This window comes from Taurulus bubalis, assembly GCF_910589615.1.
Source record: "Taurulus bubalis genome assembly, chromosome: 15".
In the NCBI taxonomy this organism is placed as follows: Eukaryota; Metazoa; Chordata; class Actinopteri; order Perciformes; family Cottidae; genus Taurulus; species Taurulus bubalis.
This window is the reverse complement of record NC_136603.1, coordinates 7531507-7557237: the sequence shown is the minus strand read 5'-3', so window position 1 is coordinate 7557237 and position 25731 is coordinate 7531507. Positions and strand designations below refer to the sequence as shown.

Genomic DNA, 25731 nt, shown 5'->3' with positions numbered 1-25731 from the left:
GCTCATACCGACCCTGGCTGCAGTTTTCCTCATCACTGTGGTCCATGCAGTCTAACACGTCATCGCAGCGCCAGCGCCGAGGGATGCAGTGGGCACGATTCAGGCAGAGAAACTCATCTTCTCTGCACTCCTTTACGCAGCCAGTCTGTCAGCAAAGAATCATAGTAAATCATCACAAATGTCCACTCTAGTAATGTTGTCAGCTGCAATGAGAAGACACCAAAACAAATAATCCTTTGGTTGCTTTTTTAGAATCATGTGAAGCTGCACTGACCTCATCTGAGCCATCCAGACAGTTGTCATGTCCATCACACCGCAGGCTGGCTGACACACACCCTCCGCTGGCACACACGTACTCGTTTATGGAACATGAAGGGGCTACTGGAGAAGGGCAAAGTATATCAGTCAACATTGTGCCTTTCCTCAACTAGAAATCCCTCAGCTGAGACATTTTCAGTTCACTGTTCTATGAAGAAGTGGAAAACTCCACATGAATGATGTCCTGCAGGTCGAAGAGGTCAGACTACTGTCTGCAAAAAAACAAAAAAGGGCTTCACAGTTTGTGGCCATTAAATAAACAGTGGAAGTGAAGCCATTTCTACTTACTACATCATCTCATATTGTATTGCAGAATGGTGCAGTTTTAAGGTCTGCGATAAGCACGACAGAAAATGTAACAGTGATTTTCAGAAGTCTTCTCTTTGTCACTGTTGACATTGACAAGATAACCTCTTTCTTCACCCATAGTGGAGACAATACGATGACTGATTGTATGAACTCCACTCTTATGAAAAATAAAAAAAATATATTTGTTCCAGAAAACACAATGTTTAGAATCAGCAATGTTCTATGCACCAAGTTCAAGTCTGTACTATATACAAGTATATAGTATATACAATTCCTTTAAAAATAAGAGGAAATTGTTTTGCACCTGTTTCCTGGCAGTTTTTCTCATCTTCCCCCATCTTGCAGTCTTCTTGACCATCGCACAGCCACTTGAGTGAGATGCAGAGGTTGTTATGACACCGAAACTGGTCATCTGCACAGCGTGCCTCACAGCCTTTCTGTTAACGCACACAGTAAATACATAACATAACTATATAGTAGACAACCACGTCATAATGAGATTATTATGCAGTGCACTTTTGTTTCACTTTATATCTGAGAAATATTCCTGAAAGAACCACTGATGATATAACTGTTTAATCCTCAAGGCAGGGTTCACTGTTCATTGTCTTTGGACTTCAGGGCTTGAAAAAGGTTGAATAGGTGAAGAGGCTCTCAGTGCTGTACTGTAATCTTCTTTTTAGAATTTAATTGCTTTAGGACCTTGGCCAGTAGCCTCTCAGAGAATGTTATATTTATAATGCACTTTCCTATCCACTCAACGCAACATATCAATGAGGTTCATGTTTTTTCAGTGTGTATACAACCACATGATGTGACATTGATCTTCCTATTATAAACATGGAGCACTTTTATATAGATGAAGAAAACTGCTGTGATATCTAAAATGTTTGGACTTTAACATACAGACTTTTGGTAACTGAACAAATCAGCAAGAAAATAACTACTGTAAAAACAAAACATGTTCAGAATACATAAACGTGTGAGTATCTTCGAAAGCTAATGGAATAATGTACGTTGCATTTGTTTATGATAGTAGAATAGAGGTTTAAAATAATTCTGCTATAGTACAGGAATAAAATAATCCATGTATTACAGAAGTGTTCCATGCTTAGATAAACATGAACAGTTCAAACTATAACAAGGTGGACAATCTACTCCACGATGGCCACTATGAATAACTATATTTAATAATTACTGGGTATGCTAATGCTTATGATTGAAAGGTGACTTTCTTTCCTGAGACTATTTGCCTGCACTGACCCAGAAAGTTTGCAGCGGGGAGACATAATAAAGGGTTAATTAGGGTTGCACTGCTTTGCATGGAGTAGGATACGAGTACATGTAAAAAATGCTGTGCAAATGTTGAACAGAGCAATACATTAACAAGAATAATGAATAGTAATAATAAGCTTTTGTCCTTGAATTATGCATTGCACTGCATCATTACCACTGATTGAGCAGTTTGTGTATGAATACTGCAAAACTCTCTTTACACCATGCAACGCTTGATAAAGACACATTTAAGGTAATTTCTTCACATATTACAAGAGCGTAAAATTACAATGGCAATTTGAAGGTTCGTAAATTAGGATATTTAAGCATATATATGAACAAAACAAGCACTCTTTGTTTTGCTGAAAGGCTTGGGGGATTAGGATTTTCACAGGCAAAAAAACAAAATGAATTTCACTCGTTCACGAATGTACTTAATGGTACAATAACTCACACACAATCAAAATGATGTTTCTGTCCAGCATTGTTGGAATATAGCAACCCAGTATGAGTAGATTTGGATCAACACAATGATACATGTAGAGAATGGGATTATTTTCCTTGCAAGAGACAATATGCTTGTCCAATTTAATCTCCCTTTCTGATTGGGATACTTAGTCTCTGCTTGGGCTGCAAACTCAGACACCAACACACGTTTTCAAGAGCTCAATTAAAGACTACATCGTAGAATTCATCAGTAAATACTGTTATGTAGTTGTGTACACTGTACTTTGCAAATCTCTTTATGTCTTTACGCTACCTTTTGTAGCCAGTATAATATATAATAGTCCAGAACAGAATGGTTAACACATGGTTAAATATTCTCAATGTTCGAAAGAAAAAGGCAACGTGTCCAAAATGCTCATTCTTTTGGAGCTATTTTCCAGTGTGCAGTAACTTATTCTTATTATATCATCTTGCTAATATCTGTGCCTCATTAGCAGCACTGGTGTGGGTTTACCGTCCTCTTTGATTTATAAGTAAGTGGTACACATATCTCAAACACTGGCCTCATCTGAATTATCCAGGCAGTCATAGTCTCCATCACAGCGGAATCGGGAGGAGATGCAGTCTCCGTTAGCGCAGGCAAAGTCCTTGTGGTTGCAGGTGACTGGCTCTAAGTAGAGAAAAACAGATACAACAATTTTGCCAGATTGTTTATTTTTCCAGCAGTGTACAATAACAACCGTGCATCCCCTGATGCAGTAATCGGCCAAATGTTCAGTGTTGGCAAAACCATCATTTTAGCTAATTAGAGTCATTTTGTATTAGAAGTGAAGAAACTGGCAAAGCTGATCAAGATGTAAATACATTCATTGCAGCTCTCACAATGGAGGGGGCGACATACTTCCTGAAGCCAAAAAGCTTGTATCTGCCATTTAGTGCAAGTCTGTCCCCGAGGACAATATTAGGACGTAGCTAAACAGCTGCATCAGATCCAGTGTCTGGGCCCTCCCCTTGTTATCATGGACCATTAGCTAAGGCAGTGTGTGTGTGTATGTGTGTGCGTGTGTGTCATAAGTTGTGCTGCAAAAGAGATTCCCAGCAGGCATTGCTGCAAAATCTGATGTGCAGCCTCTCCACTGTCTGCTGGTCCACCTGCTTAATACTTTGCCTTCCAACACTTGACTGGCTTTTATTTGCATCTTAAGTGACATTAATAGGTATATATAATAAGCATCGTATAAACCACACAAATGATGCACACTCAGCAAAAAACACAGAAGGCATGCACATAGTCATATGATGTTGAGGAACTCTCACACTCACACACACACACACACACTCACACACACACACACACTCACACACACACACACACACACACACACACACACACACACACACTAGCAACAGGGACTTGAATCCACAAAAGATATGCAATTTAACGAGCTGGGTTATCAGTGTCATTTCATGAGTAAACAAAAGTTTTCTTCTAAAAGTGATGATGAATATCCAAACAAAGGGGAATATGAGTTTAGTACAGAGAAGAGATGATATCAAGAGCTCAGGAGTCTGAGCCTCACGCTATTCTCAGAGAAACAGCATGGATAATAAGAGAATGCTTTAAAGAAAGCATTGAGCCCAACTGAGTCAATAGTGGGAAAAATCACCCAATGTGTATGGATACAAGGTGTGTGTGTGTGTGTGTGTGTGTGTGTGTGTGTGTGTGTATTTGTGTGAGAGAGGATAAGACAGGTGGTGTGGCAGATAAGTCCAATTCTGCACTGCCTAAGTGCGAGTAAAATCTACAACAGTGTATGTAAACGAACAAACTGAGCAGCCAGAAAGTGAGGAGTCAGGTACTCACTGCAGTTCTCCTCGTCTGAGTTGTCTCCACAGTCATTCTGGCTGTCACACCTCCAGTGGTCTGGGATGCAGTTGTTATTCTCGCAGCGGAATTCATGAGGTCCACAGGTCTTTTCATCTTTTTCATCAGGAGCAAACAAACATGAAGATGAAAATGGCTTCAAAGAGCATGAATATTAATAGTGTGCTAGCTATCATATTTTCTACGTGTAGTAATCATCATTTCCTCAGGGTTTCCCTAAGCAAGTCTGACACCGAGTTCAAAACACAGTATGCACCCCTGGAGGATAACACACCGTAAGATGAAATACCTGACTGTGCTACCAATCATCCTCAACAGAATTTGTGACAGGAAGTTGGCAAAATTGAACTTTCTTCAAGAAAACATCCAAGAGAATTACAGAACACAACAAATGCTGAAGCATTTGGTTTTGGCTTTTGATACCCGCACCTAAACTGTGTTTCTGCCTCAGTGTCCTGTCAGTGCCAACAAGTACCAGTGCATATAACAGTGGTGTGTTGACAGCAGCTGGGATAAATTGTCTGGACATCAGCTTGTCACTTCTTTGTCTTTAATCGTATTGATTTTAGTAAGTATTTAAAATGCCAAACGTGACATTGATGTTCACAGATTTCTTCTTGTGATGAGAACAGCTCATACAACTTTTTAATAGAGAAAAACTAACATGATGAGCCCTAGTCATATTGTGCACAAGGTGTGAAAATAGTGGACACCTTTAACATACGCAACATTACATTATTAACATAACATTACATTACATTACATTATTAACATAACATTATTAACAACATTACGCATAAAGTAAACACAGGACTTGAGTTTAATATAATGTGTTCTGCTCAAAATACCGAGCATGCTAATCAGAATGAATAATTCAAAGATGTGGGCAGAGGTCTGGATCCGGGCTACAAAATGTCAATCACACAATTCAATAAATTGCATTTCAGAGCCAATTATGGTCCTGAAGTATTGCAGCCTTAAATTGGGCATTCCAGTGTTAAACATTAATGGCCAAAATGATCCAACATATTTGTTTTCCTTTCACAGGGAACGGATGCTTTGATATTTGCTCCAGCAATACTTCCTCAGAATGGGTTTTCAAAGTCAAACTCAGAGCTTCCTTTTAAAAAGTCATTTCAGTGCAGACATCATCAGGGATAATGGCCAAGGTAACGTTGTTATCAGTTAGGGAAGAGATGCGTCAAAAGAGGAGGGTGGCAGATTCTGCCTGGATCTCTTTCCAACATGACAGCAGGAGGAGAGAATCAGGAGGGAAAGCTGAGAGCAGCAGCGGAGGACACAAGGCAGCAATTCATTAGGAAGCAGCTCAGTCAGTCACTAACAGCTTATAAAAGATGTGAAGCAGGGGGGAAAAAAACAATATTTCCCTTCGAAGTCAGAGCTCATTACGGTGCTAACAAGCAAAACTTCCTTAAACAGTTGGAGGTAATGCAAAGTAAAAAAAAAAATAGATAGCTATAGAGTGGTGGCATCTCCTTTGAGTGATCTTAAGTGTTAAGAACTTTAAAAGTGATGTAAAATCGGATGACACAAACACTGCAGATAATGCAGTTTGAGGGGCTGAAGTCAAACATCAGTAAACTACGCGAAAGCAGCAGCAACACCTCTACATGAAACCAACCTCAAACCACAAAGGACTCTATTGAGAGGAGGTGTGACTTATCAAACTTAAAAGCATGACTATTCTTTTAATAATACTCAAATTGCAATGGTCTTATTCTTCAAATGTCGCGCCTATGAATAGAATACACCAAGCCCACGCACACAGGCAGATCTGTCCTCTGTCCGTGCAGGCATACCTTGTGGAAAAAGTCCCATTGTACAACTATACTTTATTATGAAGATAATGCATGTCAAAAATATGATACTGTAAATTATGACTGACTTCATGACTCGAGATATTATATATTTGATCTATTTGACAGGACAATTCTATGTGATAAAACTTTACAGAGCTTTGCATTATTGTGGAGTCGTCCTGATCGAAGAACTCTCTGCTCTCTGCAGAGGCATGTCAAGCAGATATAATCCTGGTGCATGGTGCTGGAAAAGTTCTCAAGGTGCCCTGTCCCAGTAATAATGGCCTTTGTGTGTGTGAGGTCAACATTTAAGACTGACAGCTGCTAAAAATGCCAGGAAAACTGAGATCATAATGCTGATGAAAGGGACAGCTGTCCTTCAGGGCATTCTCCCTCAGCAAATCATCAGATCGGCGGTGAGAACGCAGAAGTACCAGAGTGAAGCCAAGTGTAAAATTAGTTCAGATTAAATCAGATTTTTCTCCCCTTTAACGGAAAAAAAAGTGAAGTGGTGTGATTTATGGTGACGTGGGTTTCAACAACTCACCGCAATTAGCCTCGTCTGACCCGTCTGCGCAGTCGGGGTCCTCATCACAAACCCAGAGTTTGGAGATGCAGTGCATTGAAGCCTTGCACTGGAACTGGTCTGGGGAGCAGGTGCTTTCAGCTGGAGGCAGAGAGACAGGCAGCGTGTTTGGCATGGTAGAAATGACCAGAGAAATGATCCGGGTGTTCATAAAAACCACAGTGATATAAGAACCAGTGAGGCAGTCATTCGTTTCTGCAGAAGCCTGGCATACCTTTTCACTGCGTTATTATAGCAAGTAGTTGCTTGCTTGTTAAAAAAACTCACATTGTTTTAGATAGCGTTTTAATTTCAGTGGTGCAGTGCTCATTACACAAGTGCATTCAAAACCACATCCAATCATTGTGGATGTCTAAGAAGGGGTGAAGTGATTAGCTTCACTTTAATTAAAGCCTTTTTTTCCCAAGTCTCTTTCTCCTCCTTACTGTCTTGCATTCTCTCCCCCCACTCTGATCCCTCTTGCAATCACGAACAAGACAAATGCAGCAGTCTAAAAGACTGTGTGTGATATGGGCTGTGATATGCTGGTGAGTTACATCACGGCAAAGCAAATCTGTTCTTCTCGTCTGTGCGATTAACATCTAATCCTTTTTCACAGGAACAGCCAATAACAATTTGGACTTTCCTAATGACTGCATTACAACGTAATGTCAATGTCGCCATAAAGTCTGTCCAAACACATTAATAAAATAAATATGTCTAGAAAAGACAATTTAGGTAATTTATCTGAATCCACTAGATTACCTCTTTTAAACAACAATATCGAAAACACTAAAATAGTGACTTTCATCTTGTTATTTGTCTGCAATGTTGGGGCAGAATGATCAAACGGGGGATACGTTCATAGACTAACCAGGATAAAAGCTCAGTAAAGCCATTTTTAAGACAATGATTCTTAAAGTAATAATGCAGTGTCTTACGGCAGTCTGTCTCATCCTCTCCATCGCCACAGTCGTCCTGACCGTTGCAGCGCAGGTTAAGAGGGATGCATTTCTGTTTCCTGGTGCACTTGAACTGGCCTGACAGACAGATGTACGTCTCTGAAAGAGAAAAAGGGCAGGAGCAGCGGGAGGTTGCATCAATAAGAAATGTTCAGACAAAGCGAAGCATCTAAACTATTACGACTGACTGTGATTCAACCTACAGTACACAACTCTTACATTTACTGGTGTGTCTGTTAATGAAGCATTTTACATTTACTGTTTTAATTGAGAAAATAAAAGAGAATGCAAATGAAAAAAACTGGTTGGGACTAGGAAATGTTAACAGTAAAAATGTGACAGCCATAATGTAGTAAGAACCCACGGTGACATTTCAAAATTGCCAGGTTGAATTTACATGATTTTGCATAATACATTGTTCATACAACTGATTGATTGATAATGTATTAAATAATTAATACAAAAAAAAAGATTTTGATTCATTTTCTGGTGCTCAACAAATTAATTAATTTACGAATTGTTTCAGCACTAAATAGTAGTTACCAGACAGAAATAAAAAAACATAGCGCCACACTGGACACATGGTTTAATAGATTAATAAGTGAGAATCGACACAGGTATCAGCAAGAAGCAATGACAAACAGGTAAAAACATCCTCTTCGGCGTTCCATCCTTACCACAGTTAGCTTCATCCGAGTTGTCGCCACAGTCGTTCTCACCATCACAGATGAATGGAGGAAGAGCACAAAGGCCGGTACCACACTGAAAACGGCCAGGTTGACATTTGAACTCAGCTGTTGGAAAAACAAATCATAACTATATCTTAGGGTTTATGCACAAAAAAAGTTAAATCAGAGAAAATACACATCATTACGTGTATTATTGTGTAAATGCCGTTGAATGCTCAACATGAACAACAATGTGGCAACAAACATACATTCAATTGAAAGAAAAAAAGACTCAATGCAATCTTAATATCCCTCAAAGCTGACCAAAAATCGGAGTCAACTTGTCCTGGTTTACAATAGTACTATTTTACTCACGGCAGTCAGTAGGTTCATCTGATCCATCCCCACAGTCGTCCACCGTGTCACACTTCCACCAGAAAGGGATACACTCATCTGTCCCGCAGCGAAACTATTAGTAACCCAGACAAATAATGTTTCTTTAAACACAGAATTTGGAGTCAACATGAATATTTTATTCTCCTTTTAAGGTTCAACTTTCTTCAAAGCTCAAGTCAAAATCAATACACAACCATTTCCTAGAACCGCCAGTACATGCCAGAGAGGAAGGTGTATGAGAGTAAAGCAATTTGCCCGTAGGGGAAAAGTACTGGTCAGAATAGAAAAGCTAAACTTAGAAGTGGGAGGAGATATGGCTGACCTGACTGGAAGTGCAGTTGGAGAGGCAGGTCTTATTGTCAGCAGCCAAATAGAAATTAGTGGGACAGGCACATTTGTGTTCTCCGCCAGGGGATAGAAGACACAGGTGACTGCATCCTCCGTTTGCAATCTGACACTGGTGCTTGGGCACTGTACAGAAGGACAGAAGGACATGACTGAGTTCAAACTGTGAAACACAAATCACTTCCTTCTTAAAACTACAGTATATATGAGGCCGACAACAACTGCCTGGCATGAGATGGCAGAATGAACACGAGATGGCAGATGGACTTCATACCTTCAGGCTGGCGCAGGGAGTGGTAGACCTTGATGGATTTGATGGCTTGCCAGGAGTTGAGGAGCTCCATCCCTTGAGCGCCAGTAGTCTTATGAGCACGTCGTAGTGATTTGGACTTCCCATCCGTCCAATAGACAAAGTCCTCAAACAAAGTCAGAGCCATTACGCCTTGGATGTGATCGGAAGACACTGAAAAGGGGAAAAAATGTCCGTAGTAAGCTTCAATTATTTTATTTTTTTAATTCATAATGACAAATTCCCTTGCAATAAGGGTTGACATTTCCAATCATTCACACCCACAACAGCCACATCTATCAGGTTAAGTGATGATTAGATGTTTTTTTTTCTGACATTGCTTGTACCCCTATGCCATATTTACTGTCATTAACAATAGTAAAATTGACGCAGCCACTTCTAAGCGATTCATTTTGTCACTCTAAATATGCGTGTTGAAGTGTAGCATAATATAACAACACAATTTAAAAGTCAGATTTGGAGCAAGTAGCTCTCTTTGTGATCAGTTAACCAGCTGCTGGCTCCAACTTCTCATTTAAACAGATATGGGATGGTATCAAAGTGTCAAACTCTTCTTTAAACATGGACAACACCTTAGTCTCACCTTTGCGTCTTTGGGTGCCATCCATGTTGGCCAGCAAGATGTGGTTGTCGTCTGCCCAGTAGAGCCTTTTGTTGGTGTAATCGATAGTGAGAGCAGTGGGGCTATAGATCTCTGTGTCAATGATAACCATTTGTCCTCGGCCATCCATGCCAATACGCCCAATGTGGGGGGGTTCACAGCAGTCTACCCAGAACACGTACCTAGTCAGAAGTATAACACAGTTCAAAGAGCTAAATACTTTAGCAGGCAAACGTGATGGGAATAAAGAGTTAGTACTGACACAAAATGAAACCTCTCTAATAAGAGCTGGATCTAACAGTTTCCAGGTTAATAATCTGAAAGGAGCAACTCCATCCCTGCTCTCCCTCAGGCTGTGAAATCAATCCTTATTAAGAAAACACTCAAGCATTAGGGTAAGCTTTATAGTAATAATAATATACGTACCCTGTCTGGGGGTCCAGAGCTAGATCTGTGGGGTTCTTGAGGCTAGAACTGATCAGGGCGGTAGGGTAGAGGCCATTGGCTTTGGACACTTCTAATGTTTTCCTTTCCGCATCACACCAGTACAGATTCTTTCCGATCCAATCCACTGCTAAGGCGCTGGGCACTGCTGTTCTGTGGACTACCTAGTAATGCAGGGAGAGGAAGATCATTTTCAGTATGAAGCTGTGTCTATTGCTCTAAATTCTTCCATGGGTGACTGTCAAGAACTGTTTGAAGAACAATCTGATATACAAAACAAATAAAGACATATTGTCAAAATTGTCTCTTGCATTAGTTTGCCACTGTCAAAGAAAAGAGCATGTACAAAGGAAAGTTCTTCCTCTGTCAGGTCGGAGCAACTCATTTCAACCCGGACAGGACTCAAAATCACTTTTTGTGATGCTCTCAGTGCGACAATATTTCCTCCTCCATCAAAACAAATACAACCATCCCACCGCATCACACACACATCCACAGCTAAAAGGAACATTCTTGTGATATATTTGAGATCTGATATACATGTGTTGCCTTTGTAATGGCTCTAGATGCACATGCAGAAACTGAGTTTAGTTTTTTTTTTTTTTGTAAATGTGTCACATAAACTGCATTTCAACCAAGACCTTCCTGGTAATTTTAGTCCTAGGACTACTTTTCAAGGAACTAAATGTTCCTTGGGTGTTTCCATAGAGATCTAAAGACCTGCAAATACTTGGCAAATGAGTCAGCTGATGTCTGAAAAGGCAACATGACATGAGGACAGGGCTGCTGGTGGTAGCAGGGGTAAACACACTCTTAGCCTGCAGTGCAGTGTGCACAACCTTCTCCTCTAAAAAGGAGTATGTCACTGTGACATCTACTGCTCCATGGTATTTACTGATACATGTTGGATGAAATTAAACTAAGAGTGTCTCCAGAGAAAATAATATGTTGTGTGTTGGATGGATATGCATTTGTGCTTGACAATTCGAAAATATCATTTTATTCTCTCATCCATACCACAGACGTGCTGTCTCTCTCTTCTAATGCTCGCCCTCTCAGCTCGCTCACAAGCTCTTTTTTTAAATGAGTCAGGAAGTCGACATCAAAGCCTAACTTTACTTCTAATGCTATCAAACAAAGAGAAATGCTCTCCCGTCATCCGGAAATGTTCCTAAATTGATGTTAGAGTAAGTTGTTATGAATGAAGTACTCGGTGTGCTGAAGCAGCGATCAAACTTCGTTGGTCATCCCAATAAACCTTATCCCAAAACTCAGACAATACTAACCCCAGCAAGGCATTTCTTGGGGGTAATATGTCCCCGTAAAATTAATTTAGACCCTGTACCCTGTGGTCAAAAGGCAATGAGTTCCTCAAAAGGTTCCTAGTTCCTGTGGTTGAAAAGGGGTTATACAGAACACTGAGTCAGATGTGATTAAACATATCATTAATTTCATATGTGTAACATTAGGATTATCTTTAGTAACTAGCATGACCATAAATATGAGCTCCTTACATATTGCATTAACTGACAGCTCATAGAGTTTTGCTGAATGTTAAACATATCATGACACCTTTGTTGAGGTCAGGATTCCAGTGATTTCACTTGGACTCAGTGTGAAATACTGTAATAGTTTGGTGTTAGGCAAGAAGTATGTGCAGTAGTATTTCACCAGATCGAGCAGTTGTATCTCAGACTTATTAATGAAGGTACCAATGTTCTTTGACCCATGCATAATTATGCATAACACATTTCTCATAGTAGAGACAACAGACAGAGTGCACAAATCATTCCTTCTGCCGTAGCTACAATGGCGACATTAGTAAGAATATAATTAATCTCAATCAGTACAAACTTGTTGTGACTTTTAATCACATAAACAATATGCATGTTTGCATTCACAGCTATACTAGCTGCTAATAGAGCGACAGTAAAAAGATAAAGTTCCCCTTTGTATGAGTGTGTGCTAACTGTGTAAATGTAAATACTGTGATTACAGCAGGTAGAGTGGAGGGCTTAATGATCGTGTTCATCTCACTGCGCTAATCTCAGTGAGCCAATTGGTTAAAACATAAGTGGAGACATTTATCTGATGAAACTAAATCTAGGAACTCCATCAATATTCCCAAACCTGTCTGGCCTTTGAGCCTGTTGTTTAGAATAAACAACCATTGTGCCAGCTGGCAGATTCAGCCAATGCCTTTAAAACCCCCCTTTTACAAAAATATAAAATGGAAATGCCAGCCATGCAATCTGTCATTAAGTAACACAATGTGCTTTGAGGCCTTTTCTGTCACCGTTTGCAAGAAAGTATATAGTCTTGGCAAAAGACTATAGACGTCCCCTAAGCAGTCATTTGGACAAAACTGAGCTTAAAACAGTCACTAAAGTATTACTCCTTCTGCAGGATACATCCAAACTGCTTCCTCTAGCAAAAATGAGTTGATTCTCATTACATAAATTCCTTCTGGGTGACTTTATTCATAATATCTCACTATTGATCAAAAGGATTGCTTCATGTTGCACTGAAGGTTAACTTGTGAGGAATGTCCACATTTAGATGAGGCTCATCAAAACACCATGAATCTAGAGAACATTTACGTTGGTCTATGCCGTCACTGAAAGCCGTCTCACAAACTTTTTTACCTTTCAGCCATTTAACGTACATGCTCTTCAGAAGAACATCACTCACTATGGCAACATGTAACACGGACTGCTTCAACAATGACAGCGTCTCACTTCATGGGAGGAAAGTATGAAACACTGGTTTCTTTCAGCAATACAAATCTAAATACCTGCTGGTGCATCACTAAAAAACAGCCCAAAACAGCCAAATCCTTTAAAGTTTCTCTCCACATAGGACAGTGCAACTTAAGTGTACTTGAGATGAACAAAATAAAGGATAGCATCAAACTACATTTGTTCAATCAAACCATAGAATCTCGGCCTTGGTCAGATGAAACTCCCCTCTAAAGACTCCTCAGAAATACTCTCTGCCCACCAACATTTTCTTCCCCGTATGGCAAGCCTATACCAGTAGCACAGGATATCAGTGGCTCTTTTAATTAACCCAATGTTAAAAGCTCCTCGATCTGTCTCAGACAGTTTCTCCTCTTGCTAAGCTGTGGCAGTGGCTCAAACAGACACTTTGGTAGTAATTGAGCTGAATGAGCCTAATACCCCCACACACCAATGTTAATGAAATGCGGGATGGAGGCCCAGCAGGTGTTCTGCTGACGTCCGAGTGTCCCCGGTGTCTGGGCTTCCATCCCATGAGCCTGACGAACCTTGGTGATAACACCAGACAGTACCACCGTGTCATTGCTTATTACATTTATCTGAAAGCCACTGATGCTATTCCTATTATTACAAACACACATTCATTGTTGTCAAGATAACAGGCCGTTGGCTGCCGACCGAACAAATCCATTATGTTGACTTTGTAAAAAAGGCGCTTCCATCATCAGCTGAGCATTGACAATGAACCACTTAAAGCAACATGCTTGATTTTTCTAAAACTCAAAGAGACGACACATTTTCACAATAGAATGCAAGTAAAAAGCAGAGCAAAGCGAATGCATCTTGGGTAAAATGGCACAAGGCACCTGATGGCATGCAGTCACAGCAACTAAATCCTGTGGTACCTTGAGGTCGCTCCCATTGAGGCGCATTCTGTTGATCTTTCGACCACTTGGCCTGGTTGAGTCCACCCAATAGATGAATTCTTTCTTGTAGTCAAAGTCTATGTGGATGATGTTGTTGAGGCCCTGCGGATACAGAGGAGAGATACACGGATATCAAAAAGACATTTTTCCTTTCAGTGGCTATCAAATAATGATGGATCTTGAGTTTTGTGTGAGGGGAAAAAGATTATTAGTAGACAGAGTGAACAAGAGAGTATATATATTTAATTAATCACTGTATTACCCCCAACGTTATATTGATATCTAGGTCTAAAGATCCTTCTTTACCACATATGTTGGTTATCTTATTATGCATATTAATATGCTTTATTGTCATATGAATGATTGGCAATGGCAATCTTGGATCTCAGGCTCCCTTCAAAAATGCTCATTAAATATATATATATATATATATATATATATAATTAGAAAGAAAGTAAAACTATTTAAAATTCTCTAACATAAAGTCTATAACATTGTATAGTGAAAGTTAGTTCTAAAATATTGTTATTTAAATTTGTGGTAGACAGTATTGAAAACTGAATGTAATCAGGAATTCATAGATATACATAATTGAAAGTGCTAAATATAAATAAATACACACAATAAGACACACTCACATTTAAACAATACGACAGGCGGCTTAACGGCTCACGTTTTACTCAAAGTGTATTTCTATACTTTGAATCTATTTTCTTCCGTTTAATGTATGTGACGATGGTGATCGTGTGTGTTCTGAGAGCTGCTAAAAACCCAGGTAACCAATTCTCAACATTGCCTCCATGAATCCTGCAGAGACACTGTCAGGACCGGAGCTGATGCAATGCTAATATGCTGCTTTTTCTCTGTAAAAAAAAAACCCAACCCAATCCAATCCAATGAGGTTAAGTTACATTCATTATTTCAAATGCCTACAGGTGGGAATACCAACAGGATGGGAAACATAGCAAAACAAGCATCTGTGTGTGATGTGATCTGTACTATACAGGCAATATTGATTTAGGTGGTTCTCCCATAGGTCCCAATGCTTGCAGCTATATAGAGCATTTGGAGAGCCATTGAAGTCTCAAAATGTTCTGTGAAGTCGAAGTCCTATAAAAGCAGAAGAGTGAGGTAATTCCCTTCTTTGTCATGCTCCCACGACCCCACTGTCAGTCAGACAGAGCTGCTCGCCAAACAAGTGCCCCCACCCTGTTGTCTCACACTGCGGGTGCTGACAATAGGTGTCAGATAATCTGACAGGCAAAATGAGACATCTTCATCAGATCATCAGCACCCTCACAGACAGGCGCCAACGTGTCCTGGGGGAACCCTTCTCCATCCTTATATCAGCTATAGAGATGACACCCGCATGGCCTCTTTATCAGTGTCTCTACCCAGAAATACGTCTCCCTCTCATTCTCCCCGTAGACGCTATATAGACCAACCAACTACAAAATGAATCACAAGCTTGTAGTAGATTCTGAAAATAGATGATTTGTAATTGTAAAAGGTCTGCGCATACAGTGCAAGTACTCACATCAACATCGCTGTCAACATACCTGTTCTTTTTAATCTATATATGGATGACCTTTCTAAAAAGTTTAAAGAGTGTAAGACATGATGTATGATGGGGGAAAGTATTATTAAGCATCTGATCTACGCTGACGACTTAGTGGTCCTGTCTCCTTATAGCGCTGGTGTATAGCAGTTGCTCAGAGTCTGCTCAAGGTATGGTATGCACTACGATATAAAATTCAACTCTAAAAAGAGTGTTATCATGATAGCTAAAACAAAGGAGGATCAGAAGTTACATTTTCCTTATTTTTTTAATGGGAGACCAGGAGCTAAATGAGGTGGACAAAGTTAGATATTTGAGTCACATCATCAGGAATGACCAAAGCGATGATGACGATGTGCAGCGGCAGTGTTGCAAACTTTATGTACAAGCTAATATGCTGGCACGTAAATTTCACATGTGTACAGAAGATGTTTAAACTGCTCTCTTTAGAGCCTACTGTACTCCTCTCTATACAGCCCACCTGTGGCGCAGCTATAGCAAGGCAACAATAAAAAAGATTCAGGTTGCATTTAATGATGCTTTCAGAATCTTGCTCAAGCTGGACAAGTGCAAGTCATTTGTTTGTGAGCCGTAATGTTCCCACTTTCCATGCTGTGTTTCATATACAACTTTTAATGACTCAGAAAATGTAACTATACAAGTTTTAACTGAGCCAACACAGAGTGATACGAGGTATTCTTCTTGTTTCTGGAAATATTGGAACAAGTGTCTGTATGTTTTTAAACCACGAGTGACTTTTTTAACTGCAATGATTATACCTGTGTCCTCGTATTGTATTGTATTGCATTGTATATATTGTTGTTGTATTTGTTGCTATATGGACCCATGAGTCTGAAATAAAAGGAAATGTATGCCATTCACTTCCTGTTCCAAAGATTCAACAATTTCTCTTTCATATTTAAGACATATCTGACAGTAAAATCTGATTTGATTACTGGCTAATAGATCAACCTTTAAATACCAATATATTTTGGTAGCAACATACAATAACGTATTGACACTGTACTTCATGCACAATGGTTGCATTAAGTCATTTTTTCAACACTAGAGCTGCATATTTGCACATTTTATAGCCTGAATTTACGGCTTGCTTTCCATTAATAGCTCACGGAAAGTAAAACTACATCGGAGAACTGAAGCAGAGCAGCTCTGAAACACAGTAAATGTTTCTGAACAATGTGTTGGAGTGATCCCATGACATTTAGAGTGAATTGTGATTGTGGAGGGAAGACACATTTATGCAAACAGCAAAAGCAATACATAAGGGTAATGATTGGCTCATTGTAAATATACATACTATCATTAACAGATATTCTGAACAAGGTATGTAATGGTGTGGTAAAGTGATATGAGATATGAGGTCAGTGAAGTATCCACCACCACTTAGTAAAGCCATATGCATATTTCCCTCTCTAGCTGCCATTAACACCAACATGCAGCAATTAAACTGAGTTGTGGTTGATGAGAAGTCCGATACAGACAGTAGAGTACACGGAGTCCAGAGGTTAATATGACTGTGAGAGGAGACTGTAGGATACCCATAGGTTGATTTACAGTAAATCACAGACAACCATCTGTGATTATCAGCATATAGATTCAAGCATTGCCCAGAGCAGCTGAGATGAAAGCTCGTCATAATTGAAATATCTTTTCCATAGGGTCCTTCATAGGGTGATTTTGCTCTCTGCCAATCCAAGAAAGATGTAGGACAGTGGACATCTCATTTAAACAGAACAATACAAATTTCAGGTTGGATCCTAAAACTGGCTGGTGAATATAACTCCTTGTGGGGTACAATCACCTACACACAGATTGTTTTTGCTGGGTATTACTGAATGTGAGGTATGACATTATTATTATTAGTGTGCATCTTTCAAGTATGTGCAGCTGAATCAGGTGTTTCTGAGATCAAGAATAGCAAACATCAGTGGTTAAGCAGACTGAAGCATCATTTTTCAAAGTGACTGTGTCCTGATCAAAATCCGAAAAGTATAATTGTATTTGTCATAATGTTTTTGTCCACCATTTCTGCAATACAACACATTGTGTTTATTACTATTCAATAAGTAATCACTTGCAATATCTTATGATGCTCTCTGGAAACGCACCGTTTCCTCCACACATTTAGCAGGTAGACATCTAAACCCACAATTCTTCAGTATATAGCTGACCGACTTGGGCAGGGCTGATTTTAAACTCAAAAAGGGGATAAGAGGGCAATCTGATTGACAATCTGTTGATGCCTCTTTGCAGAATGTCAATCTGATAATGGTACAAACTTCACTCTAAGCACACTGGGGGTAATGTACATATTACCTACCTGTTTCAAGATGGTGTAATTTGAACCATCCACACTCAACTTTCGGATCTCGTGGTGGTCTGCCATAATGAGAAAAGGCTCTTCAACTGAAATGAGGAACATACGGCGTTAGAGGACAAGTAGGACTTACAGTTACGCGCCAATATTCTGTAAGAAGTGAGATGAATAATGAGACGGACCTGACAGAGCCTTGCATGTATTGGGGTTGCGCTCCAAGGCTTCGTAGCCATCCACACACAGGCACTTGTAGGAGCCGTACGTGTTGATGCAGCGCTGGCTGCAAGGAAGGGTCGTGGAGCATTCGTCAATGTCCACGCACGTCTTCCCATCATCCTTCAGGTGGAAGCCAGGCCAGCATTTACACTAATGACAAAAAAACACAAAAAAATGGTTAAGATTAGAGTTTTTCCATTATGCCACTTAACTATGTAAAATGACTTATAAAACAAATCAATAATGTTTTTGTTTTGAAACCCCAACCACTTGAGTTCCTTCTTTACACAGTCATTGTGGTTCTGTTACAAAAACAGTGCACTTAAACAGGCTAAACAGTATTTTAGATCAATCTGTAACAACAGACAGAATATTTCAGATTTCAATATCACTTTCTAAAAGCAATGGAGGTAAGCAATGGAAATGTCTCCAAGTCTGGCATCCAACATATATGGTGACATCAAAGCTGTGATAAAGACATTCTGTACCATGGCTAATAAATCAAAAAAATCCATCATACGCCAGTCGTACTTCACCCTCCAAAATGACTGTAATGCTTGTATCAGCTGCTATGGACCCACAGCAAATCCTTTTTTTATCCACAGTTATAACCTTGAGGGCCTTAGTGCTGATTTCCCTGTTCAGGCCACAAATGGATGAGCCAAGGGTCTGCATTGACGTGCTCTTTGTCCAGCTCTGACCCTGACATGACAGGGAAGAGAGGTTTTCTGTGCTTTCAGCCAGTTTTTGGAAGAGTAGGAAAGGGAAAATCTCGGGACGGAGGCATACACTGCAGCAGTCTGACAACAGCGATGGCCACCCGAGTAGTCCAGCGGACGTGGCCTTGAACTGGATTAAACCCTGATATTGCATGCCACCATTGGAGCACAGACTGTTGTTGGAGACTCTCCTCACAGCATTGAAGGTTATTCAAAAAGTGTGTATGCTACGATGCATTTCATCTGTTTAATTGTATGCAAAGTTTGGGTTGATTCTTCTTTGGTCATTAATCATTAATGTTTACGACATTACAAATATAGCCTCTACATTTCACCTGCTGCTAATGATGCTAGAGCTTAGACCTGTAGATTAAACCTATGCATTCAAATGTTAAAATGTTAAGTGTTAGCTGTGACACAAACAAGCAGTTTACTTTAGCACTAAACCACAGTGACGAGGTTGTTGTAGATGCGGTTATATTTAGTTACCAAACTTACTGTTGTGTTTGCGTCCACTCTTTTGTCTGTGGATGTTCTTACCTGCAGACTAACACATGGATAGTGTGTTTTGTACTGTACTGTTGCAGGATGTTTGAGAGTAAAAGAAAATGAAAAATCTTAAAGACAAAAAAAATATGGTTCTGGTTTAAGCTTTTACTGGATGAATGAGGCTTTATGGATTACTGTAGCCAGCAAGTAATTCTGAAGAGGAGTGCACTTCCAAGCTACTGAACCGGGACTAGTCCACTGGTCACTTACTTTGAATCCCACAGGAAGGTCTTGGCAGTCCTGCGTGCACCCACTGACTCTGCGGTTCAAGCATTCGTTCACATTACAGTTCCTCTCATCTGACTGGTCTCCACAATCATCTCTCCCATCACAGAGGTTCCCCTCAGAGATGCAGCGTCCGTTGGAGCACATGAAGAAGGAGCCATTGCACAAGCTTCCTGAAAAGAGCAAGACATGACTGTCACTGGCGCGACGCCCTTTAATTTATCAACAAAGTTGGGGAACGTCTTTGACTAGACAATGGACCTCGACAAATTAATTCCTTTCAATAAATCTCTCCTGGTTCTAGTGCCTTTTGTTTCTGCTGTATGTCGCCACCAGTTTCCCGTGTGAGCGGTGCAGCTGGTGACACTGATGAAGAGATTCCAGTAGCGAGCCAAACAGCAGTCTTACCTGCGGCCAGACATTTGAGGTTGAGAGGTAGTTCGTCAGAGTGGTCGGGACAGTCTGCATAGCCGTCACACTCCCACTGAGAGCTGAGAAGACACCGGCCATCCCCGCAGCGAAACTCCCCCGATCCACAGGAGCGATAGACTGAAGAAAGAGAGACAGACACTTTTTCAACAAGCTATACTTGGACTCAGCAGTAACACAGATTTAGTATAGGGCAAATAGTGAAAAATAAAGCCTTCTACGGCCATTGCTCATATTTAATTGAAGCAACCTCATAGTTATAGTGTATGTAGAATCCTTCCTGATTAACAAATCAAGCCATCTGGAGGCTTAATGGGGTGCACAGCTGCATTGGCCAATATTTCAATAATAAATGTTTCATCAGCACCAGTCATCACAAATCAAGGCTGTGACAGAGAATTTCTTCGAGTCGAGACATCAAAATTTGTATGTACCCAAATAAAACCTGGGTGTCCTTATGTTTATAAATATCATAGTATCAAATCTTTTTAGTTTTTTAAAACCCTCAATAACTCAGGCATAAAATACATAATTTAAGAATTTTGATATTTTAAAAGCATACAAAATAAGAATATTTATCAATATAAACAATATAAATCCCATGACATAGATAATCGTCCTATCATTATAAAAAAATAGTACTGTAACTCGTAATTCTGCATTAAAACTGGCTACGGTCCAGGGAATGCAGTGAGTATATAATCACTTTTTTTCTTCTTCAATGTTCTTATATATCATTTTTACATGGCACGTTATAAAACTCTGTCCAATTAATCTGAATTGTTTAATGTTTGTCCTCTAGCGTTTCCACCACATTGTGGTATGTTGTAATGGTGCTTAATTCTAAATTCAGAGCATATCTATGATGGATTGATTGATGAGGGGTTTTCAACAGGGCGATGGCCGAGCCGGCAGCTGCTAGCTAACGGTGCTAACAGGGGCACCCCAGGGTGGGCGTTACAGTTCCGTGAAGACTCTTTGAGTCAGGACAGCGTTATAAGTGTCAACCGCCGTATGAGCGCAGTGCAGAGTAGCCGTGATGAGCGAGACGGTGTGGCCCATATGCTGCGACTCAGATGCACTAACATGCACTAACAACATGCACTAACATGCACTAACAACATGCACTAACGAGCACTAACAAGCACACATGGCCGAACTAGCTACGTGAACTAAAGGCACCAATACTCCATTATGTCTAGGGCCGTGATGATATCAGATTTTCATAACAAGATTATCGCAGCCAAAAGACTTCTATCAGTTAAAGTCATCTTTAACTCTATTTATTGTGTGGTTTGTCTCTGTTTTCCACAAATTAATTACATTACAAATACATGAGTTGGGGCGTGGAGAGAGAATCTCTTACTCAAACTGTACAAAAGGGTAATTTAACAAGTGCTGGATGATATACACTATATAATCCGATATATATTATTAACATGACATACATTTTTAATTTTCTAAATATCACGACTATTGTCAATACCAGTACATCACAACACCTATAATCTTTACATAGCAAATTGTTGTTTGCTGCTAAAATAATGGTCTGAATTTAGAATTTGGCACATCTAACTGGACTTTTTTCTGGGCTCCATTTGCTTGCATGTTGACTTTCACTTCTATTCACTTCAACTTAATTTGTTTAAATGCCTGTCTACTACCATGGAGAACTCCTTATCTGAAAAGGTGCAAAGTTCAAATGATATATGTAAGAACAGACAAACAAGTTCCACATTGCTATGTTAGAAAACATAGATTTTTTTTTACTTGCCTAGAGCATCTTTCAATGAATTATATGAATTCATATCCATATACGATTAGTGAATATATTGTTGAATATTAAAAGCAAGAGAGCACAATAAATCTACTTGCCACATTCCACTGACTCATCAGACCCATCTCCACAGTCGTCATCGTGGTCGCAGACGAATCGCTGGGCGATGCACGCTTTGTTGCGGCAGCGGAACGAGTTGTCATCACATGTGTTGTTGGGTGCTAGGGCATGAAAACATGCGGTCAATTCAAAGGCTAATCAATGACAGACACATTTCCTGAACATGGCATGGCATGAAATATGTGTAAAACGTTAACATAATTCAAGTTTGTGTTTGGTGTATTGTAGAGTTGAATCAAAGTAAGACAAATGAAGTTTGAACTAATGTGTGGAAGGAAGTCCAGATTACATCACTTAGAGAAGAATACAATTGTGCAAAAAGGTCCATTGTACACTACTTTCCAATATATAATTGTTTTCTTTTTTCATGCCTGAAATACACTTTGCAAAGGGATTTACAGTAGGTGTTGAGTAGGTTTCATGTTCTCTGCATATTGTTTGATACAATTACATCAAAAAATTCAACATGAGTGTAAACAAGCAATACTTTCTTAATTATGGGTTTACATAAAGTTTCTTTTCTACATTGAGGGAGCTATTCAATGTGTTGAACCAGTGTTTACCACAGCCAGCTGCAGAAAGCTCATCACTCCCATCAGGGCAGTCCCTTTCACCATCACAAAGCCAGCGTTTCGGAACACAGGCATACGACCCCGGGCAGCTGAACAGCCCTGGAGCACATGTCACTGAGCCTGAGAGGGAAACATGACCACATGCTCCATTTTCGAAAGCCAAAGAATACAATGGGTCAAATGCACCACAGAGGAGAACGAGTACAAGGGACACTGAACTGAAGCAGATGTATTTTGTTTTGTTGGTACCTTCTGTTATCAGTGAACATTCACCAGCAATTCCAATAAATTAAAGCTCTTGTTCTGCCCTTTCATGGAAATATCAGACTATGGTTTTGAACTGATACCCCTTTATGACCTGAACAAAGTCTTAATTTACTTCGGGCAGCAGTTCCTCTTTTGCAAGCCAACAAATAATCACGGTGCTATTGTGAGAAACAATTAATTACTTCTGTGGATTCTGTAAGTCAGCAATACTCTCCTTTATCTCAGGGCTGCCCTTTAAGACAAAGGAGAGCAGCAGTAAAAATTGGCTGCAATGAGAAACAAAGGTAAATACAGAAGATCAATTCGGCATGTATAGCCAAAATGCATATCTTGTTTTTGACCAGAACCGTTTCTGGGAAACCTTTGGGGCCTTTTCATTAATATTTCCTTGACACTCCATTACAATCCAATTACACAACCAATGTTCACAGCAATTCTTGTCTCCTTATTGCGGTTGGATTCTTTTTATTTTATTCCACAATGCATTACACACATCTCATTTGCCCATTGAAAAAGCTGTGTCTCTGGGGCCTCGGTGATGAAAAATCTATTTGCCTCAGTGCCCACTTGAATCGTCAGAAAGGCCTGCAGTCTCATTTGTTGTCTCGTTAAGATTGTTTCATTCCGTTCATTCATTCCCAGCTCTGCTAGGGGAACGCATGGAGCTGTCACACGCAATACAGCGGACGTGACCTTTTACACCAACAGCAGATTCCTCATGACATCTGAAAGGGCACTAACCACAGATCTGCACGCTCTCGTCAAGGCCGTCCTCGCAGTCGTTCTCTCCATCACACAGCCATTGCTTGGCAATGCACTTGTTCTTCGAGCAGGCAAACTGGTTCCACAAGCACGACGAGTCTGCAGAGGGCAGAGGGAAACGAGTTTCAATGCCATAAATCAAACAAAGCGAGGAGGAAACAACAACAAAAAGTGGCATACCCTATAGAAGGGGCAGCTTGTTTTTAATCAGAACAGAACAAGTTGGCTGGCTATTATTTGCCCCATGGTACGCCTGTTTTTCTCTGAAGTCGTTCTGCTTCGCAGCCAACATGAGTGTAGTTGCCACACAAAAGACTGTAAATATAATATGAGTAATTTCCTTTTATCTAACAGAAGAAATACATTTTGACGAATGCTTCTGGTTTCTGTGTAGGGAAATAAAAACCTCAACTGAACCCAAACCAAGTATCTAGATTGAATATCGTGTAGATATCAAAGCACTTAAGTATTAATTATTGACGTATTAACGAGGCTGCTATGGGTTAGAAGAAACAGTTGGATGTCAACTAAGAGAGCACTCGGCTGATCACTGGGTAAAAGCTATTGTGTGAAATGTGGATATATTCATAATCTGTGATGACTTTGTGTCACTGAGCCGCCCACTCTCCCTGGGGAGTCGTTCTGCGGTCTCGTTCCCTCAGATGTCAGGCCTGACAAACTCTTGCCAGTGCTTTGATGAGATGTTGAGAGAAGAAAGAGGGTGTGTGCTCCAGGTCACTCCACAGTACAAGGAGTTAGGGGGGAGGAGTGTTCCTCACAATGCGTCGCTGTCCTTCCTGTCAGGCTTTGCACATCACAGCAGATTTACATGCCTCGATACAAAGATGTAAGATAAGGATAAGATAAACATTAAATGGCTAAATCTGGAAATCATTATTACCATGCAGGCTTTCTGTCGGTGATACGGAATTTACACTTCAAAAGCTGCTTCCACAGCTTTTTCAAGTGTATAACAAAATAGCAGGTCTACAGCAAATTAAATGTATCAAAGAAAGTCTTTAATGTCTCATTTTCAATAGAGTTTCACACAATTGAAAAGCGCATTATGCATTGAAGTGACAAACGACTATTTCATCTAATCAGCTGTGGAATTTGAAATTTCTGAAATGTAATGACATTTTCCTCAAACCACTTTGACTTTGCAGTCAGATTATCAGTGGGTGGAGCTTTTTATATGGTAATTAACTGAGAGGAATGTGAATATTGTCTATTTGTCCTGAAAAGCTATTCAGAACTTCTCAAAGAATCGTGGCATAATTCATATCAGCTCTGATATAAGCGCATTTGAAGCATGGGATGTTATCATTTCACACAGGCACAAATGACATTTTATATAAAGGAATGGAAATGCTGTTCATGTGTTATGCATCTCTCTAACAACATTCATGGCCAAGTTAAAAAATAAATCAGATAACTCGAGAAGCATTAAGTATGAAAACTGGATTGCACTGAACTGCCTTCCTCTGTCTGCTGCAAAAATTGAACAAAGGTGCTGGTTAATTATCCAGGAAGAGCAAAGCATTCAGTCAAACACTCTCAAAGGCAAAGACATCCAAGTTTTCTGGCCACATGTGATATGTGTTAATCTTCTTGAACTTAGTTCCTGATGTCACCAGTCCCAAACAACTTAAGTCTGGCTGCTATTCAGACTAAACAGGAAAAACTGTTAAAAAGGGATGCAACTAAATTCCTTATTGTTCCTCATTGAGTGAAATAATTTAGTAATAATTGAGTGTCGATCACTCTCACTTCATAGACAATGCAATACCAGGTCTGTACACATAGCACTAACTGCTGAGTGCTGCATGCAGCAGTCGGGACTCACAGAGAGGTGGCGGGAGATTTTTTTTATTAGCGTCGCAATTTTTTTTTGATGAATTTCTTCCATATTCCTTTAAAATGTGTATCTGTAGTACACATTTGAGCCACATGAGGGAGCCTTAATGTTTTAATTGTTGTGATAATTGTCTACTTATACCATTGCATATAATATGATAGGCAATCATATGTTCTGTTTCTTTACTGATGCGAGGAAATGGAAAAAATTAAATAGCTTGTCAACTCAATGTATTTATTTGGTCTCATTTATACCATATTTTACGAATATCTTCAATAACACATACATAAAATTAAGTTGTGATTTATCAAACGTGTGTCTGGCTGGTTTTA

The 25731-nt window shown here is 39.8% G+C and overlaps 1 protein-coding gene across 1 annotated transcript in view; it reads right to left on the bottom strand.

Annotated features, from left to right (window-relative positions):
* lrp1bb (low density lipoprotein receptor-related protein 1Bb) overlaps positions 1-25731 on the bottom strand; it is a gene marked incomplete at both ends in the record, with an annotated part of 233942 nt that overhangs the window by 24884 nt on the left and 183327 nt on the right. The window contains 21 exons of the mRNA XM_079230683.1: positions 13-145; positions 275-381; positions 932-1064; positions 2913-3019; positions 4214-4330; positions 6602-6721; positions 7561-7680; positions 8259-8375; positions 8625-8718; positions 8968-9116; positions 9265-9453; positions 9884-10083; positions 10328-10509; positions 13989-14111; positions 17909-17994; positions 18088-18271; positions 19600-19787; positions 20023-20163; positions 21919-22041; positions 22504-22632; positions 23521-23640. Of these exons, the coding sequence (XP_079086809.1) occupies positions 13-145; positions 275-381; positions 932-1064; positions 2913-3019; positions 4214-4330; positions 6602-6721; positions 7561-7680; positions 8259-8375; positions 8625-8718; positions 8968-9116; positions 9265-9453; positions 9884-10083; positions 10328-10509; positions 13989-14111; positions 17909-17994; positions 18088-18271; positions 19600-19787; positions 20023-20163; positions 21919-22041; positions 22504-22632; positions 23521-23640 (2862 nt within the window). The remainder of the gene's footprint in view (positions 1-12; positions 146-274; positions 382-931; positions 1065-2912; positions 3020-4213; positions 4331-6601; positions 6722-7560; positions 7681-8258; positions 8376-8624; positions 8719-8967; positions 9117-9264; positions 9454-9883; positions 10084-10327; positions 10510-13988; positions 14112-17908; positions 17995-18087; positions 18272-19599; positions 19788-20022; positions 20164-21918; positions 22042-22503; positions 22633-23520; positions 23641-25731) is intronic.